Below are 15,626 nucleotides of genomic sequence, written 5' to 3'. Positions count from 1 at the left end.
TTGAAGAAGGCAGTGAAAAATACAGTAATAGCAAAAAGCAGGATTAAAATAATAAAAAATGGGTCAGAATCTGCTTCAACTATTTGATATATTGCAAGACTTGGAGGCTTTTGTCTTTCAGGAGTGTTTTCTGAGGTCAGGTTTGGTTAGAGCTTTTTGGTCAGTTTTGTGAGGGGGACAGTTGATTTTTTTTTTTTTTTTTTGTGACTTTGTTTTTCTTTTAATTTAGTTTCTTGGTGAATTTTGGTAATATGGATGAAAGTGGGTCTTATGCAGCTGTCTAGGTTAGCTGTTTAGGATTTCTTTTTGGGGATTGTAGTTGACAGTGAGACCTCTCCACACATTTCAGATTTTTTTGCCTTTAGAATGGCTTTTTTTGCTGTGCATCTGTACACTTATCCTAGAACTAGCAATTATAGAGGACTGCTGTTGCAAAACTATCTTGTGTTACAAATCACAACAAAACCTACAATGTGTCAGATTTCCCCATGAACAAAATAATATTATTTACTTCTGTGGAAATAAAGGAAATACTTGTCTGGAGAGCATAACAGAATATGATGAAAATATTGAAACTTTTTACTAACAGCTAGCTCTTTACATGAGAACATGCTATACCTTGCACAGGTGCAAACATAAGTGGCTTTGTGTCCTCTTGGCTCTTTTTTTTTTTATTAATGAACATGGCATTCCTAAAAATGACTTCTCTCCATTGCCTCCAGCAACCTGCCATTATAGATGAATTATTCCTAATTTACACATATGACTTCTTTTTCTTCCATCATTGTGGTTGTATAGATGTGTATGATACAGGGAAGAAGATTCAGACTCCAAGCATGCATCTTTCTTTTAACAGATGTTTCTGAAGCATATTAAAAGTGCATGGAGCAGAATAACTATGAATTGGCTGCTCTTGCAGAAATGAAGTAATTGAAAGTGTAATAGTACATGTTAGAGCTGTAACTAACTGCAGTTTGAAGGATTTGTTGTTATGAAGTAGCTTTCCAGCAAGTTCTTGACCCTTTTCTGACAGCAGTAGGAAATGGTACATAAATTAGTGCCTGTTTTCTCAGTTTTGTCATGCTTCCAATTACAGTCTGCAGTCTATGTATTCGGCCATCGCCAATCCAGTGCACTGAGCATAATGAAAGAAGATTCCTTTGTCACCTGCTTGTGACCGATAGTCAAAGTGGAGATTGCTTGTCACAGTTTTGTTGATATATTTGTTTTCAAGTGTTTAGGAAGAACTAGCCTGTTAAACAGCAACTGATAGGATTTGGGGCTCTGACTCGACATTCAATTTCAATGAAGTGAGGTGGCAGTGTCTCTTTCCATGTTCTGTGTTAACTTCATTTAAATACAGTGTTCAAGGTGTGAGGGATAGGGTCTGCTAGTAATGACAGCATCACTTTTGATTCTCCGTTTAAGCAGAAATTCTATGTGACTTAGCAAGTACAAATAACACCAGCATTTATCACTAATGTATTTTTGTGCAGGTTCAAATGAAACATGTCTTTGTGTAAATAATTACACTGCTGCATCCAGTTCATTAAAAAAGATAAATAAATTAGATTATCAGAGATCTTTCATGGATTTAAAGGTAGAAGTATTGTCTACAACAGTGGTTGTCTGCCCTTTTTTTTTGTGGGGGAGATGTTGGTTTGCAGTGGTGTTACTTTAAATGGTGTTTTGGTTAAAAAATTAGATAAATAGAACCTCCTTATTTATTTGTGCTCTGAAACTGATTTTCAGGCAAGTACAGAGGAATGTTGCTGGTTTGGAAAGTTCTGCAAATTTTGTGGGCTGTCTTAAATGAACTCTGATATTTGTATAAAGTCACCCACACTGACCTTATTGTAGCGAAATATCTGCAGAGCACTGTAACGCAGCAGTTTAAAGCAAGTTAGTGCTGTTTAGTATTGATGTTGCATTTGTTTCCTGGTGGCAGAATAGCAGGTAATCTCAGGTCATCTCTGCCTGTGCTAGGAAGTGTTGCAGCCAAGAGGAGCAGATTCACTGAGGGAAGAGGCTGCTGAAGGCCCAGTGTCTGCACCATGTTCTTGTGCTCTGGTCTGTCTTTCATCACATCCCATGGGGTTGTTGGCAGTTAGAGGATGTCAGGGATTTCTGAGATTTCCATGACGTGAGCTAAAGCTGTCTATATGGGCATGATCAGGAAAGACACTTCAAAAGTATGCACTTGGCCAAATTCAAGTGCTAATTTAGGCACTGGTTTGGTTTAGTAAGTTTGTATGGTCAGGGTTGTGGTGCCGCACATGTTGCTCTCAAGGTATAATGGAGAATTACAGAAGGGTAGTTAAACAGCTGACATCCTTCACAGGACAGCTAATGTCATTCTGCCTTCTTGAGTATTTCATTAAGCAGTCTGTTTCAAAATATTTGCTCCTGACAGTGTAACTCGTCCCATGAATGCTTGGAGAAACTTGATTTCATGGCAAGTTTTGGTTGAGCTTAAGGCTTTGTTCTGTCATCCAGTGAAACAACTGGGAGTGGTTTTCCTGGTGCTTGAACTGAATAGCTACAACTTGTCAGCTTCACTCTACAGCATGATCTGTCTACATTCAAAGAGTTTAAAATAAACAGTCATTATCATGATTCTTTCGAAAGGTTCAAAAAGGAGTTGCCAGCAATGTGTACAAATAATTCTTTTATAATTGGTCTTGGGGAAAAAACTCCTTAACCTTCATTGTTTAAACATTTTGACATGACACACTGGAAGGCTTATGTTATTGCTGTTGTTGTTTGGTAAGTAAGCAAAATTTAGACAATAGTGCTATTTTCATTCTCATCCTGGGGAGTTTTGAATTTTTAGTGTCTGCCAGAGACTTCTAATTGTGGGGTAAATGGTCCACTTTACCAGTCTGAAACCTTTCATTTTTCAGTTAATATATCTGATTTTATCGTTTTTTCACTGAGGGAAAAATACAGCAATGGGTGTTACTACTGCTTATCCCTAGAGAATCATCATGGTACCTGGATACTCTGAAGAGTTTGAATGCTTGTTAGTAGCAGGTTAGTAGCTTGTTGCTACTGAATCCTCTCCAGTGTCAAGTTTTTCATACAGGGTTTTTGTGTGAAGGTTCTAAAGAGAGTGGAGACTTGTCACTGGGAGATTGGAATCTTGTGTTTCTATAAAGGCAAAGTCAGATTGCAGCCTTAGAGTTTGGAATTGGAAGATAAGGTATTGGTATATAGAAATCAGTCTGTCATCAAATGTGTTTATGAGAAGGATTCCTCCCACCTGCAACAATTTCATTGTTTTTTATACAATTTGACTTTATAAAACTACTGTGACATGGTCTGAGCATTCTGCCTGGTGAGATGGCAGAGGCCTAGTTCAGTGTGAATGCTGATCTGTCACTGTGACTCCAGCCAGTTCAGTTTACTGTTTGTGATGCAGCATATTTTATTATGGAAATACTTTGATGCTGTTGTTTCTAACAGAGCTAAGTTCATTATTTAGGCAATATGCTTTTAGAGCAGAGATACTGTAAGCAAATGTCATCTTTGACTCTTCAGTGTTTGTGTGCATGCTTTTTTTAAAAAAGACTAATGAGAAAAGCAACCTGCTCGTATTCTGGACCATCATCAGCTACAGGAAGACTGTGCGTTCCCTTAACTACCAAGGATATGTGTATTCTTATTTTGACTTTTGTCAAAGTTTTTACTTCAGAAAGGCATAGGACACTAGTAAATGCAAGTAAAAGTGTCTTTCTATAGAAGCATTTTAATAATAAGAGATATTTTACTGTAGCCAGCAACACAAAATGTATGTAGTAGAAAAAAAAAATGTTTCTCCTGGGTGGTTAATGGCAATTTTAAATTCATGTATCTTGTTAGTGACAAATTATTCTCCCCCTTGAAACAACCTCTCCTTTGAAAGTTACCTCTGAAAAGTATAAAAGTAAAGCTATCCCAAAGGGCATATGTGATTGGAAAAGTAGGGAAAAAAAGAGGATGGGGGCAGAAAGAAACCTGAGCAAGTTACCTCAAAACTTAGTTACTGTGGGAAATGTTGGTATGCCAAAAATTTTTATTCTGATCTCAAATTTACAGCAAAATAAATGAAAACAGACTCAGTATAAATATGGCAGAGCACATGTTATGAGTTTCTTTTGTTCTGAGTTTTACTGTTTTGTTCTGTATTTTAAATGAAATGTCTTTTCATAGCTTTTATTAATGTTAGTTACCCTCCAGAAACCCTTCTATTATGAAGTACAAAACCACATTTGCTGTGTGTCTGGAAGATAGAGTTGCTACTCTTGTAATGCAGTGGCAGGCTTTTAATTTTTTTCTTTGTGTCTGGATCAAACAGGAATCTTGTAGCTTCACCCTTCCTTATTTAGACAGCGTACATTAGACTCTAAGCATGTGGAACCCCTGATAGATAAGGTTACATACATCTTTCTGTTGAACTTTTAAAGTGTTGAACTTTTAGGAGATACTTTCTGCAACGCAGTGTTTTTTTCTAGAAAACTGTGTGGGTTTGGTGGAAGTTCAGAGCCTGGTTTTGTTTCTCTTCATGCTTCCAGAGGACACGTGACAATGGTGGCAAATTTCTCCACTCACCTGTGTGGCATTATAGTAGTGAGCTGTCAAGCTGTGTCTCCTCTGGTAAACTTCATCTTGTCATCTGGGAAAAAGACAAGAAAAATAATCTGGTTATTATTTAATTTTTCCCTTAAAGCTGTCAGCAGTTGAATCATTCTTGTACTGTAGTAGAGTTCACAATGCATTAATATGATACATTTTCTCCCTAAAACTTGAAATGTTTAATATGCCTTCAACTTTTTGTCATTCAGGATGGTGATGAGTCATCTCCAATTTTAACAAGTCCCGAAATTGTTAAGATTCCAGATCCCCAGATGTCTGTGGTAAGCATGCTACATGTGGTGCCATCTGTATTACAGAGTTACTGTTGAGCTTTTCATAAATGTACATGGAAGCGGGCCATCTTAAATATTTTAAAATTCCAGTGGCAAGATATATTTAACCAGTTGAGAAATATCAGTGGGTTTGAATTTTGTATTTTTTTTCTATTTCTGCTGCTGCTAGATTAAAATACAAGGATTGATTTAATGCTTATGTTCACCTCGTTTCCATGCATAATGTGCTTGCTTCTGAGGTGTAAGAAAGCAGAGAAGAGGTATTGTTGTCAAAAGAGGTTAGAGGGTGGGAAGATAAGAGGGAGCTGAAGAAGAGGAATGTAGAATTTAGAGACTGGTGCAATAACTCTTGGTCACTTCCTCTGTTAAAATATTTTCTCCCTACACTCTCTTGTATGTTGTCTTTCATGTAGACAGTGCCTAAGTACAGTTCTAGAAAAGATTTCCATTATTGTGGATGCCAATTCAGTGGGACTGGTATTGGCAGCTTTGGGAACCTTAATGTAAGTGGGCTTGTACTGGCAACACTGTTTGAGCACCGTGTAATCTAACACTGCAATAGCAAGTCTGACAATGCTGGAAACTGCCTTGGCTGCTGAAAACTCGTTGGCACTGTGGCTCCTATTGTGGCTCCTACTGTTGCTAACATGGTATTAACAGTGGGACAAGTTTTTGAGATGGTTTTTCTTGCATACAAAGCTTTATGCTGCAAACATCATCCTAAAGAAAATGTTTATGAAGTGTTCAGCACGTTTGAGTGCTGTCAATCAAGGATGTATTGACTGAAATGCTTACATTTTGCAGCAATTCACCAAAAGGCAAGGTGGGGTTTGTTAATGCTAAGTCAGAAACTGAAACAGACTCTCAAAACTCCCAACAACCCTCCAGGTATTATTAAAGGAGTTTTTATGTAAAACAAACAAACAAAAAAAGCCAGAAGATGCTGTACTTTCAGGTTTGAATTTTCATTTTCATTCATTTTTCAAGAGACTGGTGAGTCTTCTCTAGATGGTTTTGCTTCAATAGTAATTTTCTCTGAAATTTAGTATTTATAAATATTGACTTACCCTCTGCGTTTAGGAGAACTTAGTAGAAAGCAAACATCACAAACTTGCTCGAAGTTTAAGAAGTGGACCTTCTGATCATGACCTGAAGCCTAATGCAACTACACGAGACCAGCTTAATGTAAGTCAGTCATATGATGGCTAAGTTCAATTTTATTAGGTAGGTTGGTAATAATATATAGTGACAGTTTAAGGAAAATACAGTTAATTTCAGTTCACAGAAAATCATGAGTGAAATGTTTCAGAGTGCTTAGATAGAAGAGTCCAACTCAGAAAGGAACACAAGGTGCTTGTTCATTTTTTTTTAAACCACTTAGGGGGGCTGAGAATGTGTATTTTGTGCATGTCGTGTAGGTGTGAGTGGTACACTTAAAGCAACTGTTTGCCTGCACTGTCAATTCAATCAGCCATGTAACTGAGAAGCATCACCAGGGTACCATAGCTTTGTGTTGTTGGAAAGCTCTTTTTTTTTCCCTAGCTATCTTTGTCTTGTCAGTGTTGTGCTTTCTCACAGTATACTTTGTTAACTTGTTGATTTTGCCTCTTCGCGTTTTTAAACTCACTTTCTGACTGTGTATCAAATAGATCATAGTGAGTTATCCACCAACAAAGCAACTAACGTATGAGGAACAGGATTTGGTGTGGAAATTCAGATATTACCTTACTCATCAGGAGAAGGTAAGTTGAGTTGTTAAATGGTTTGGGCTGGAAGGGACCTTGTCCCTTATCAGTAAGCTTTTCCAGGTCTGTGCTTATGTAAATATAATCTGAATCTAGTTCTACCTTTGTGTGAGACATTAGTTTTTGAAATAATTTCCTCTGGCTAGCTTTCTACTGATGAATTGTCCACTCTCCTGTTTAGGCCTTGACAAAGTTCCTGAAATGTGTCAACTGGGATCTGCCACAAGAGGCAAAGCAAGCACTGGAGCTGCTGGGCAAGTGGAAGCCCATGGATGTGGAAGACTCTCTGGAGCTTCTGTCATCTCACTTCACCAACCCAACGGTGCGGCGCTATGCTGTCGCCAGGCTTCAGCAGGCTGATGATGAGGTATTCGCTGTCTGTTGGTACATGGAAAAGTCAGCTGGTCTCAGGATTTTTGATCTCATTCAGTCCTTGAAATGTTTGCTACTTTTCACAACATTTTCATGAATATTGGTAAAGGAAAACAAAAGATGATTCACTGTGTTGCTATTTACTGTAACGTTTTTGGGGAGCAGTCTTTACATAATTAAGTGTCACATATTGATAGTTGTCTTAGCACGAACTACCAAGTAGTAGCTAGTTTTGTTAAACAAGGTAAAACAGCTCTCCCCAAAAACCAGTGATAAATTTTGGGTGTTAACCTGCGGAAGTGCTCTGAACTTAAATAGTAAATGGAAGGATTTTCAGTAGATCCATCTGGTGAATTCAGTATATCATCACACTCTTTTGCTAAAGAAAATGAGTAGAAGATTATCTGTGGAAATGAGGTCTTTCTAATTGTATACTGATTAGAATGTGATGAGCTGTGATTATGAATAGAGCCCACTTAATAGAATCTAATATGTTAAATATCAATGATTAATATATTTTATTTTGACACTTAAAAAAACAAGCAAACCCAGGTTTGAATGTATTACCATAACTCTTGAATCTTTGGCAATCAATGGAGTTTAAAATAGGGAGCATAAATATATCATAATTTTTCAAGCCTTCTTCAATAGCCTAGGTCATAGTGCTGTGGCATTAAAAATGTACCTTTTACTAAGTACTGAAAGGTAGGTAAACAGAAGAAGTTGAACAATAAAGGCAGCAAGCTGATTTTAGACAGCAAGTGGTTAAAAATCTTTTCTTTAATCTAAAACAGATTAGATATGTGTTTTTTCTTTTAGATTCCCAGCTACACAAAGGATAAAAAATAGTCCATAAGAGAAGAGAGAAGTTCCAATCTTGATACCATAGTCCAATTTATGCTTGAATTTTCAGTTTTCTTCTTTTGAGACACCAATTGAAAGCTTTATTCTGTGGATGCTGGAAGCAATTAAGGCAGCTTAACTAAAGAGAATTTTAACATAGTAATTGCACCTGAATATTCACTAAATTAGTACTTACTGTCTTTGAGTAACAAAGAATAATAGAATGATAATGCAGTATCTTTTGGGAGTCAGACTGCATCCAGCACCAGTGTTGCTATGGTACATTGCTTGTTTAGGGAGACTTCCATTTCTGTGTTAGTAGAGGTCACTAAATCCTGACTTAAGTTTATCTGTAAATTATAATTTTGTAAACAGAAGGAGTTCTTGTTTTCTTTGACTGACACCCTTATTTTACTTGAATTTTTTTCTTCCCTAAGGATTTGCTGATGTACCTGCTGCAGTTAGTCCAAGCATTGAAATATGAAAATTTTGATGACATAAAGAATGGCCTGGAGCCTAGCAAGAGGGACAGTCAAGGTTCCATGGCAGAAACTATGACAACATCTGGATCTAATGCTTCAGAAATAGATAGGTAAGAAGCTTAGACTTCCAGCAGAAAGGCAGAAACATGTAATATTCTAAGACATCAAATTGTTTCTTCTTTTTAGGGGGGCTTTTATATTCAACACGTTATTTTGTAATCTGAACATGTATAAAAACCCAAGAATAAAATCAAACCTAACAAATCCTGAACATTCATGAAATGTGTTTCCTGATTATACCTAGTTTACTGAACAAACAGTGTTAAAGTTGTGGCCTTTGCTCTTACTACACAAAAGGAAGAAAATTTCTGTAGAGCAGGAAAACCACTGCTCTTGCTTCCTTCTGTATTTGCAAAATTTAAGATGTCTTCACTGAAGTTATATGAGGTTCCACTCCCCGCATTCATCACAGAATGTGGATGGGGTTTAGGAGGGGTAGGTCATGTCTAACCAACCTGATCACCTTTTATGACCAGGTAACCCGCCTAGTGGATGCAGGTAAGGCTGTAGATGTTGTTTATTTGGATTTCAGCAAGGCTTTGGCAGTCTCCCACAGCATACTCCTAGATAAGCTGGCAGCCCGTGGCTTGGACAGGAGCACTCTGTGCTGGGTCAGGAACTGGCTGCATGGCCGGCCCAGAGAGTGGTAGTAAATGGTGCTGCATCCAGCTGGCAGCCAGTCGCCAGTGGTGTCCCTCAGGGGTCTGTGCTGGGGCCAGTTCTGTTTATTATTTTTATTGATGACATGGATGAGGGTTTAGAGTCTTTCATTAGTAAATTTGCAGATAACACTAAGTCCAAGTGCTGAGTCCTGCACTTTGGCCACAGTAACCCCCTGCAACGTTATAGGCTGGGGACGGTGTGGCTGGACAGTGCTCAGGTGGAAAGGGACCTGGGGGTGCTAGTTGACAGACGGCTGAACATGAGCCAGCAGTGTGCCCAGGTGGCCAAGAAGGCCAATGGCATCCTGGCCAGTATCAGGAATGGTGTGGCCAGCAGGAGCAGGGAGGTCATTCTTCCCCTGTACTCGGCGCTGGTGAGGCCACACCTTGAGTATTGTGTCCAGTTGTGGGCCCCTCAGTTTAAGAGGGACGTTGAGATGCTTGAGCATGTCCAAAGGAGAGCAACGAGGTTGATGAGGGGCTTGGAACACAAGCCATATGAGGAACGACTGAGAGAGCTGGGGCTGTTTAGCCTGGGGAAAAGGAGACTCAGAGGTGACCTTATCACTCTCTTCAACTTCCTGATGGGTGGCTGTGGTGAGCTGGGGGTCAGTCTCTTTCTCCGGGCAACAACAGATAGAACAAGGGGACACAGTCTCAAGCTGCGCCAAGGGAGATACAGGCTAGAATTAAGGAGGAAGTTTTTCACAGAAAGAGTGGTCAAATACTGGAATCAACTGCCCAGGGAGGTGGTGGATTCACCATCTCTGGATGTGTTTAAAAAAAGACTGGATGTGGCACTTGGTGCCATGATCTAGTTGAGGTGTTAGAACATGGGTTGGACTTGATGATCTTAAAGGTCTCTTCCAACCTAAAAATTCTGTGATTCTGTGAAATTCTGTGGATCTAAAAGTCCAATCAATTTGAAGTGAAAAGAAATTTCATTCTGCTTCTGCAAAAGAAGTTGTAGGGGAAGACTTGTAGAAGTGTACTTCTTATACTTGCAGGAATCCAAAAGAAAGACTGAGGTAGCTAATCAAGTATTAAGCAAAGTGCAAATAAACTCGGTAACCAAAGTCTTCTGTGAATATTTGTTACAGATTTTTAGGATTTTCAGTCTTAAGCTTCTAATGACTTGTAACATGAGGGTGTATTTTTTGTGTTACGGTTCTACAGCTTTTCATTGATCATTCTGCAAAACCGTAAAAGTGGGTGTTGTAGAAAGGGTGGTGTATTTTGAGGCTCAAATGATACTTAGATCTTAGGAGAGCTATTTAATTACTTCTTTTCAGGTAAATTTACCATGTGAAAACTTTGCCTTGCAAATAAGCATTTGTCTGCTCTGTGTAGTTTCATTCCAAAGACTAGTGCTTGCAGGTGTTGTGTATTAGCAGTTTCATCTTAGAACATTTGAGAAAGCTCCTGAAAATGCAGATTTGTTGAATTCCTATCTATGTCTGCTTATTTTGAATGGAAGTAATAAAATGCGAAGTTTGTTGAAGTGAATGTCCTTCACAGGCATAAACTGTATAGCTCTCCAGATTTTTGCTGTTTTCAGGAACTGCAGCTGTCAAAGTTGCTGTTCATGCAGGTTGTTCTGAAACAGCACTGGGATGCTACCTTCAAAGAAAGGTAGCAAAGAAACTCTTCCAGTTTTCTGAATTTATTATGCTGTGGAAGTGAAATTCATTGTGATTGCCATGCATGCTCCCTGGCCCCTAAGCAAGAACCTTGAATCTTACCAATTACGTGCTTTCCTTTGTGTAGTTCCCAGATTATGAGTCCTATTCCACCTGTTTCCTCTCCACCTCTTACTTCTAAGACAAAAGAGCTTGCAGAAAATGAAAACCTTGATGTAAGTCACATGATTTACTTTGTATTTATTGTACTTTTCTAGTGACCTGATACTGTTTCTTGCTTTTGTGTGTGAATATTTGAATTCCTTGGGTAAATCTCACTGAATATTTAAAGTGCCCAAAGAATATAGATTTAAAGTAAATGTTAAGAAAATAGCAATAGCTTAACTGAATTTTTTTTCAGGGTGTCTCTTTATGCCCATGATCACAGTATCCAAAGCTGAGGGACTGGAAATTGAAAGTAAAGTATTGTTCTGTAAAGGAGAAAATGATTATGTGATGGCAAAGGCTATCACATACTGATTAGAGACTGATAACTGCATGTGTTCAGGGTGTTCTAAAACAGTCTTTTAATAGAAAACAGTTATCCAGATATTTCAGTCTCAACACTCTGTTCTTTTGTATTCTTTGACATGTCGTCTTTTTTGAACCTGAGACACTGTCTTGATTTACTTCTGCAAAGGACTGTACTCAGTTTATGCCAGAAGTAGACAAGTGATACGCATGGGATTGGAGTAAGGGAAAGATAGAAGGTTAAGACATTTTGAAGGAGTCTGATTTTAATCTGATATGCGGATTAATTGGTCTTTGAACTAATGATCAAATTGCAAATTGTCCTATTTGAGTCTTAATACTGCATAGAAAATAAACCTCAAATTGAGTGTATCAGTAAAGATACATAGATTTCTTGCTACCTGGACTATTAAACCTGAAAGAAGCAGCTAAATGCCGTGTATCCTATACAAATTTGTTTTCTTGAAATGTAGAACATATTCAAGATTGTTAGATGGTTTGAATACAAAACTGAGTGGGAAATCTCTTTGAGAGTTGAATGGTATTTGGTATTTGGAGTGGTATTTACAGCAAGATGCAATTGCATAGGACGAAAGAATAACATATTATAAGTGGAAATTACATTAAAGGTTTCTTTTTGGAGAACATGATGTCCTTTTTATATGTTGGTAAATACATTACTGGAGTAGCAGACCTTCTACTTTTAGTAGTGTTGCTGGATTTAAAGGAATATTTAAATTATTTTGATTTAAATATTAGGTAGAATTGGATTCAGATTTTAGAAGGAAATATATCTCTCACAACTCTTATATTTACTTGGTGTTTTTCCTCAACTTTTTCTCTCTCTTAGATGCTTAGATTTGTTTGTAATTTAATCTTTTTTTTTTTTTTTCCCCTTCTTAAATCCCTTCCAGCAAGACCTTTGCACTTTCTTGATATCACGGGCATGCAAAAATTCCACGTTGGCAAACTACTTGTACTGGTATGTTAGAAATGGTTTATTTATAGTGTATCAAGATGTAATTGAAATCAAAGCTATAATGCCCAGAAGGATGCTCATCAAAAGATGACCTGTCTTGAGAGCTTCAGAATCTCAGTTTTTCTCAGGGTAAAGTACTAGATTTAAACCGATATGCATTTAAACATAGTATTTTATAAATGGAGGCTAATAAAATGTAGAAATATGCATTACTGTTAGACTAAAGAAGGTGATGTCTAGAACATTACATACAATGTCACAAAAAGCAGCCTAACTATGTTAAAAGTTTCATTCAAGTTATTTATGATGTTGGAGAGGAGATTAAGTTCACCTTTGCTCTGCTTCGCTGTCTGTGTGGTTGTAATTTTTGTGCTTATAATGTTTGACAGTGTTGGCTAGAATACTGAAGTTGCGCACTTAAATATTAATCAAAAGTGTATGTTAGGAAGGTTCATACAGCAGGTTTTTTTTTGTTGTAACCTAATTTTAATTTTATTCCATTTATAATTATGAGCACAAACAAAATGTCATTGCAGATACGTGCAATCTTAAGGGGGAAATTCAATTGTAAAAATTAGTTCGTCTATACTGTAGAGAGGTAGGATTGTTCTGTTTACACTTGTCTCAGCTCAATGTATTGAGTAAAATTATATGTCTAAGTAATCTACAAGCCTTTTGAACAAGTATTTGCCTGTAGGAATTTTCTCATTTGAAGCAAGCTGAGATGAATAGAGCTGTACTGTGTAGAAACGTGACTCTATGTGTGTATCAGCGTACAAACATCTGCGTATGCACAACACTCACAGCTATTTACTTGCATATACTCATGTATTTTAAAAGGAAGACCTAGGTGCATTCTCATTTGTAACCTTTGTAGATGCATCAAATAACTAAAAATACTAATGCATTTGAACATGTTTTAGTGTGGTAACAGCATTAACCACAGATAAGTTGTGAATTGGGAACTGTGATATGTGTTGCAAAACATAACCAACAGGTTTTATAAAATTCTTTCAAGAAACCTGTAAACTATGCTGAGAGATTCCATTTATAACTTTCTAAGTTTTATTCTGTAATTATTTTTAGTAGGTTGAATTTTAAGATACTTAACCAAATGACTTATGTACCTTTGCAAGCAATAGTTATTTCTGTTGCAGTGGCCAAAGATAATGTTCAGCTTTATTAAAAATTACTATTAAATATAAATTATTAAAATAATTGCAGTCTCAATTGGTGTGAGTAGAAACCAAGTGCTTGACTGAATCAAATATTCTTCATTAAGATGTTGGTAGCTTAACTTACTTCTATCAGCTTGATAGACAATGTTCTCTTACATTTCAGCAACATCTCAGACACTCCATCTACACAAAGTTCAAATGTCTATAACCCTGTGGAGTTTTTTGACTTAGGACTTAAAAAAAATAAATTCAACAAAACGAGTAAGAAAAGTACACCAAACCAAAAACCCTAGTCAATTTATTCTTTGTTTTCTTTCCAGACGTCTCCATTTCTCAGTGACAAAATACAAATGTTGCAGCCACTGTATGAGCTGACGTAGCCATAAATCCTCATGGTTACTGATCAATTGTATGTTTCAACTATCCAGACACAGCATGCTACTAAAATAATCAATGGAAAAAGTACAATAACCCTTGAAAATGAAACCTTCTGCTCAGTCACTTGTCATTGTAGAGCTAACCTGTCCTTTAACCGTGGCCTCAGAAGTCAGTGTTTCTGCTTTTTCTGTCTACTTTTTGGACATACGAGACACCTACCCAAGTATGAAGCATTACTCTTTACTCCTTCCTTCAAGATAGCTTTGAGAAACTGTCTAGGGCTTTTTTAACAAATGAAGATGAAAATGGGACGTTTCAATTAATTACTTCTCCTTTTCTTTCAAGTTTACGTGCAGACTTTGGACTTAGTTTTATACAAACATTTGTGAGAGAACAGTCTATAATGCTGCATTATCAAGGCCCTAGGAGGAATCTTTAGTTACAGATTTTTTTGGGGTTGTACACATAGAGTAAGTTACATATGCCTTATTCTAGTGGATGTAATATGTTGTGTATTTATAAATAAGACTACGTTAAATCTGATCAGTCTTATTTATAAATAAGACTACTCAAATCTGATCAGATCTGATCAAATGACAGAGCTCTAGTCTTGTCTCACAATTATTCTGTCAGAACAGATTCTGCACAAGTACATAAGGAAGGTGTGATTCTTACTGACGTGTAATGTCCAGGAGACTGTTTGAATTAGTCACTTTTGAATCCAAATGCAGTGTTTGAAAATTTACTGGGATGCTAATTTCTTTCTTTTTTTTAATAGTATTTATTATATGTTTTTACTCAACTATATTTTTATTGAATGCTTTTGCTGGGTAGTACTAGGAGATACATTGACCAACAAAAAGAAGATTTGTACGTAGCTTTCAATTAATAGCTACTTTTTGCTTGTCTGTGCTGCAAGTAGAAATTTAGACAAAAGCATTCCAAATGACTGCTTAACATCAAAATAAATTTTCAGTGTTGGTGTTCCAGATTGTACTTTTAAGTTTTGTATCCAATTCATAATTTAGAAATGGAAACTCTGGCATGTAGACTCTGCAGAGCTGCTTTAGGACCAATACTTCTTCTTCCACCATTTCTAATGGTAAAACAGGGAGCAGGTAGGGTGAGATTCTCCTTGGATTGTAGGTGCTCTTGAATACCAAGTTTGCAGGCACAAAATTATGTAGCAGGTAGTATCACAGTGGAAAACATGCTCAGTTGTACTTCTTGGCTGGAGTGTTCATATGATTTGGACTTCAGGTGTGTCCTCTTTGAGTCATGACATTTCACTGTAAGTGAAAAACTACAGACACTTTGATAGACTCTCCTGATCCAGATGGAATTAGGCACTATGCAATTTTAAGAGTTCACCTGTTGTTTGAGCTAAAGATCTCTAAGATCATCTTCATGTTTAGTTCCAGATCTGTAATACAGGGTTACTGTGTTTCACTCAAATTGTGTAGCTCCAAGAGGAAGGTATAACTCCAGTTGTTTTTATTCTGCAGGTATGTAATAGTGGAGTGTGAAGACCAAGATACTCAGCAGAGGGACCCAAAGACTCACGAAATGTACTTAAACGTGATGAGAAGATTCAGTCAGGCTTTGCTGAAGGTAGTGCTTCTGTGTGAAGAAGTCTGCAATGGTTTGGGATAGTTCTTCCTTAAAAAGGTTCAGGCATCTAAGAGGATGACTTGGGTTTTTTTGTATATGTATGTCACATGCATTGAAATTTTATAAAAGCTTCCACTCCTGCTTGAATTTTGAATTTGTAGGCTGAAGAAACTGCCAGAGAGGAAAAGAACAAATATTGTGAACTCTTTCTTCTCTTTTCTTGCTTGTTCCTGTTAGTAACATATTGGTTCTAAAATGC

The 15,626-nt window shown here is 37.1% G+C and overlaps 1 protein-coding gene across 2 annotated transcripts in view; it reads left to right on the top strand.

Moving 5' to 3' along the window:
- The window catches only part of PIK3C3 (phosphatidylinositol 3-kinase catalytic subunit type 3), a 70,237-nt gene that overhangs the window by 12,412 nt on the left and 42,199 nt on the right, over positions 1-15,626 (top strand). Inside the window, exons 7-15 of one of the 2 annotated variants that reach the window (XM_084225967.1) lie at positions 4,824-4,895; positions 5,321-5,410; positions 5,988-6,092; positions 6,557-6,649; positions 6,834-7,019; positions 8,305-8,459; positions 10,839-10,926; positions 12,136-12,203; positions 15,262-15,367. In XM_084225967.1, coding sequence (XP_084082093.1) covers positions 4,824-4,895; positions 5,321-5,410; positions 5,988-6,092; positions 6,557-6,649; positions 6,834-7,019; positions 8,305-8,459; positions 10,839-10,926; positions 12,136-12,203; positions 15,262-15,367 — 963 coding nt within the window. The remainder of the gene's footprint in view (positions 1-4,823; positions 4,896-5,320; positions 5,411-5,987; positions 6,093-6,556; positions 6,650-6,833; positions 7,020-8,304; positions 8,460-10,838; positions 10,927-12,135; positions 12,204-15,261; positions 15,368-15,626) is intronic. The other variant, XM_084225968.1, reaches the window with a different exon arrangement.

The sequence above is a fragment of the Fringilla coelebs genome (genome assembly GCF_963513975.1).
Source record: "Fringilla coelebs genome assembly, chromosome: Z".
Lineage (NCBI taxonomy): Eukaryota > Metazoa > Chordata > Aves > Passeriformes > Fringillidae > Fringilla > Fringilla coelebs.
This window is presented reverse-complemented; position numbering and strand designations above follow the sequence as displayed.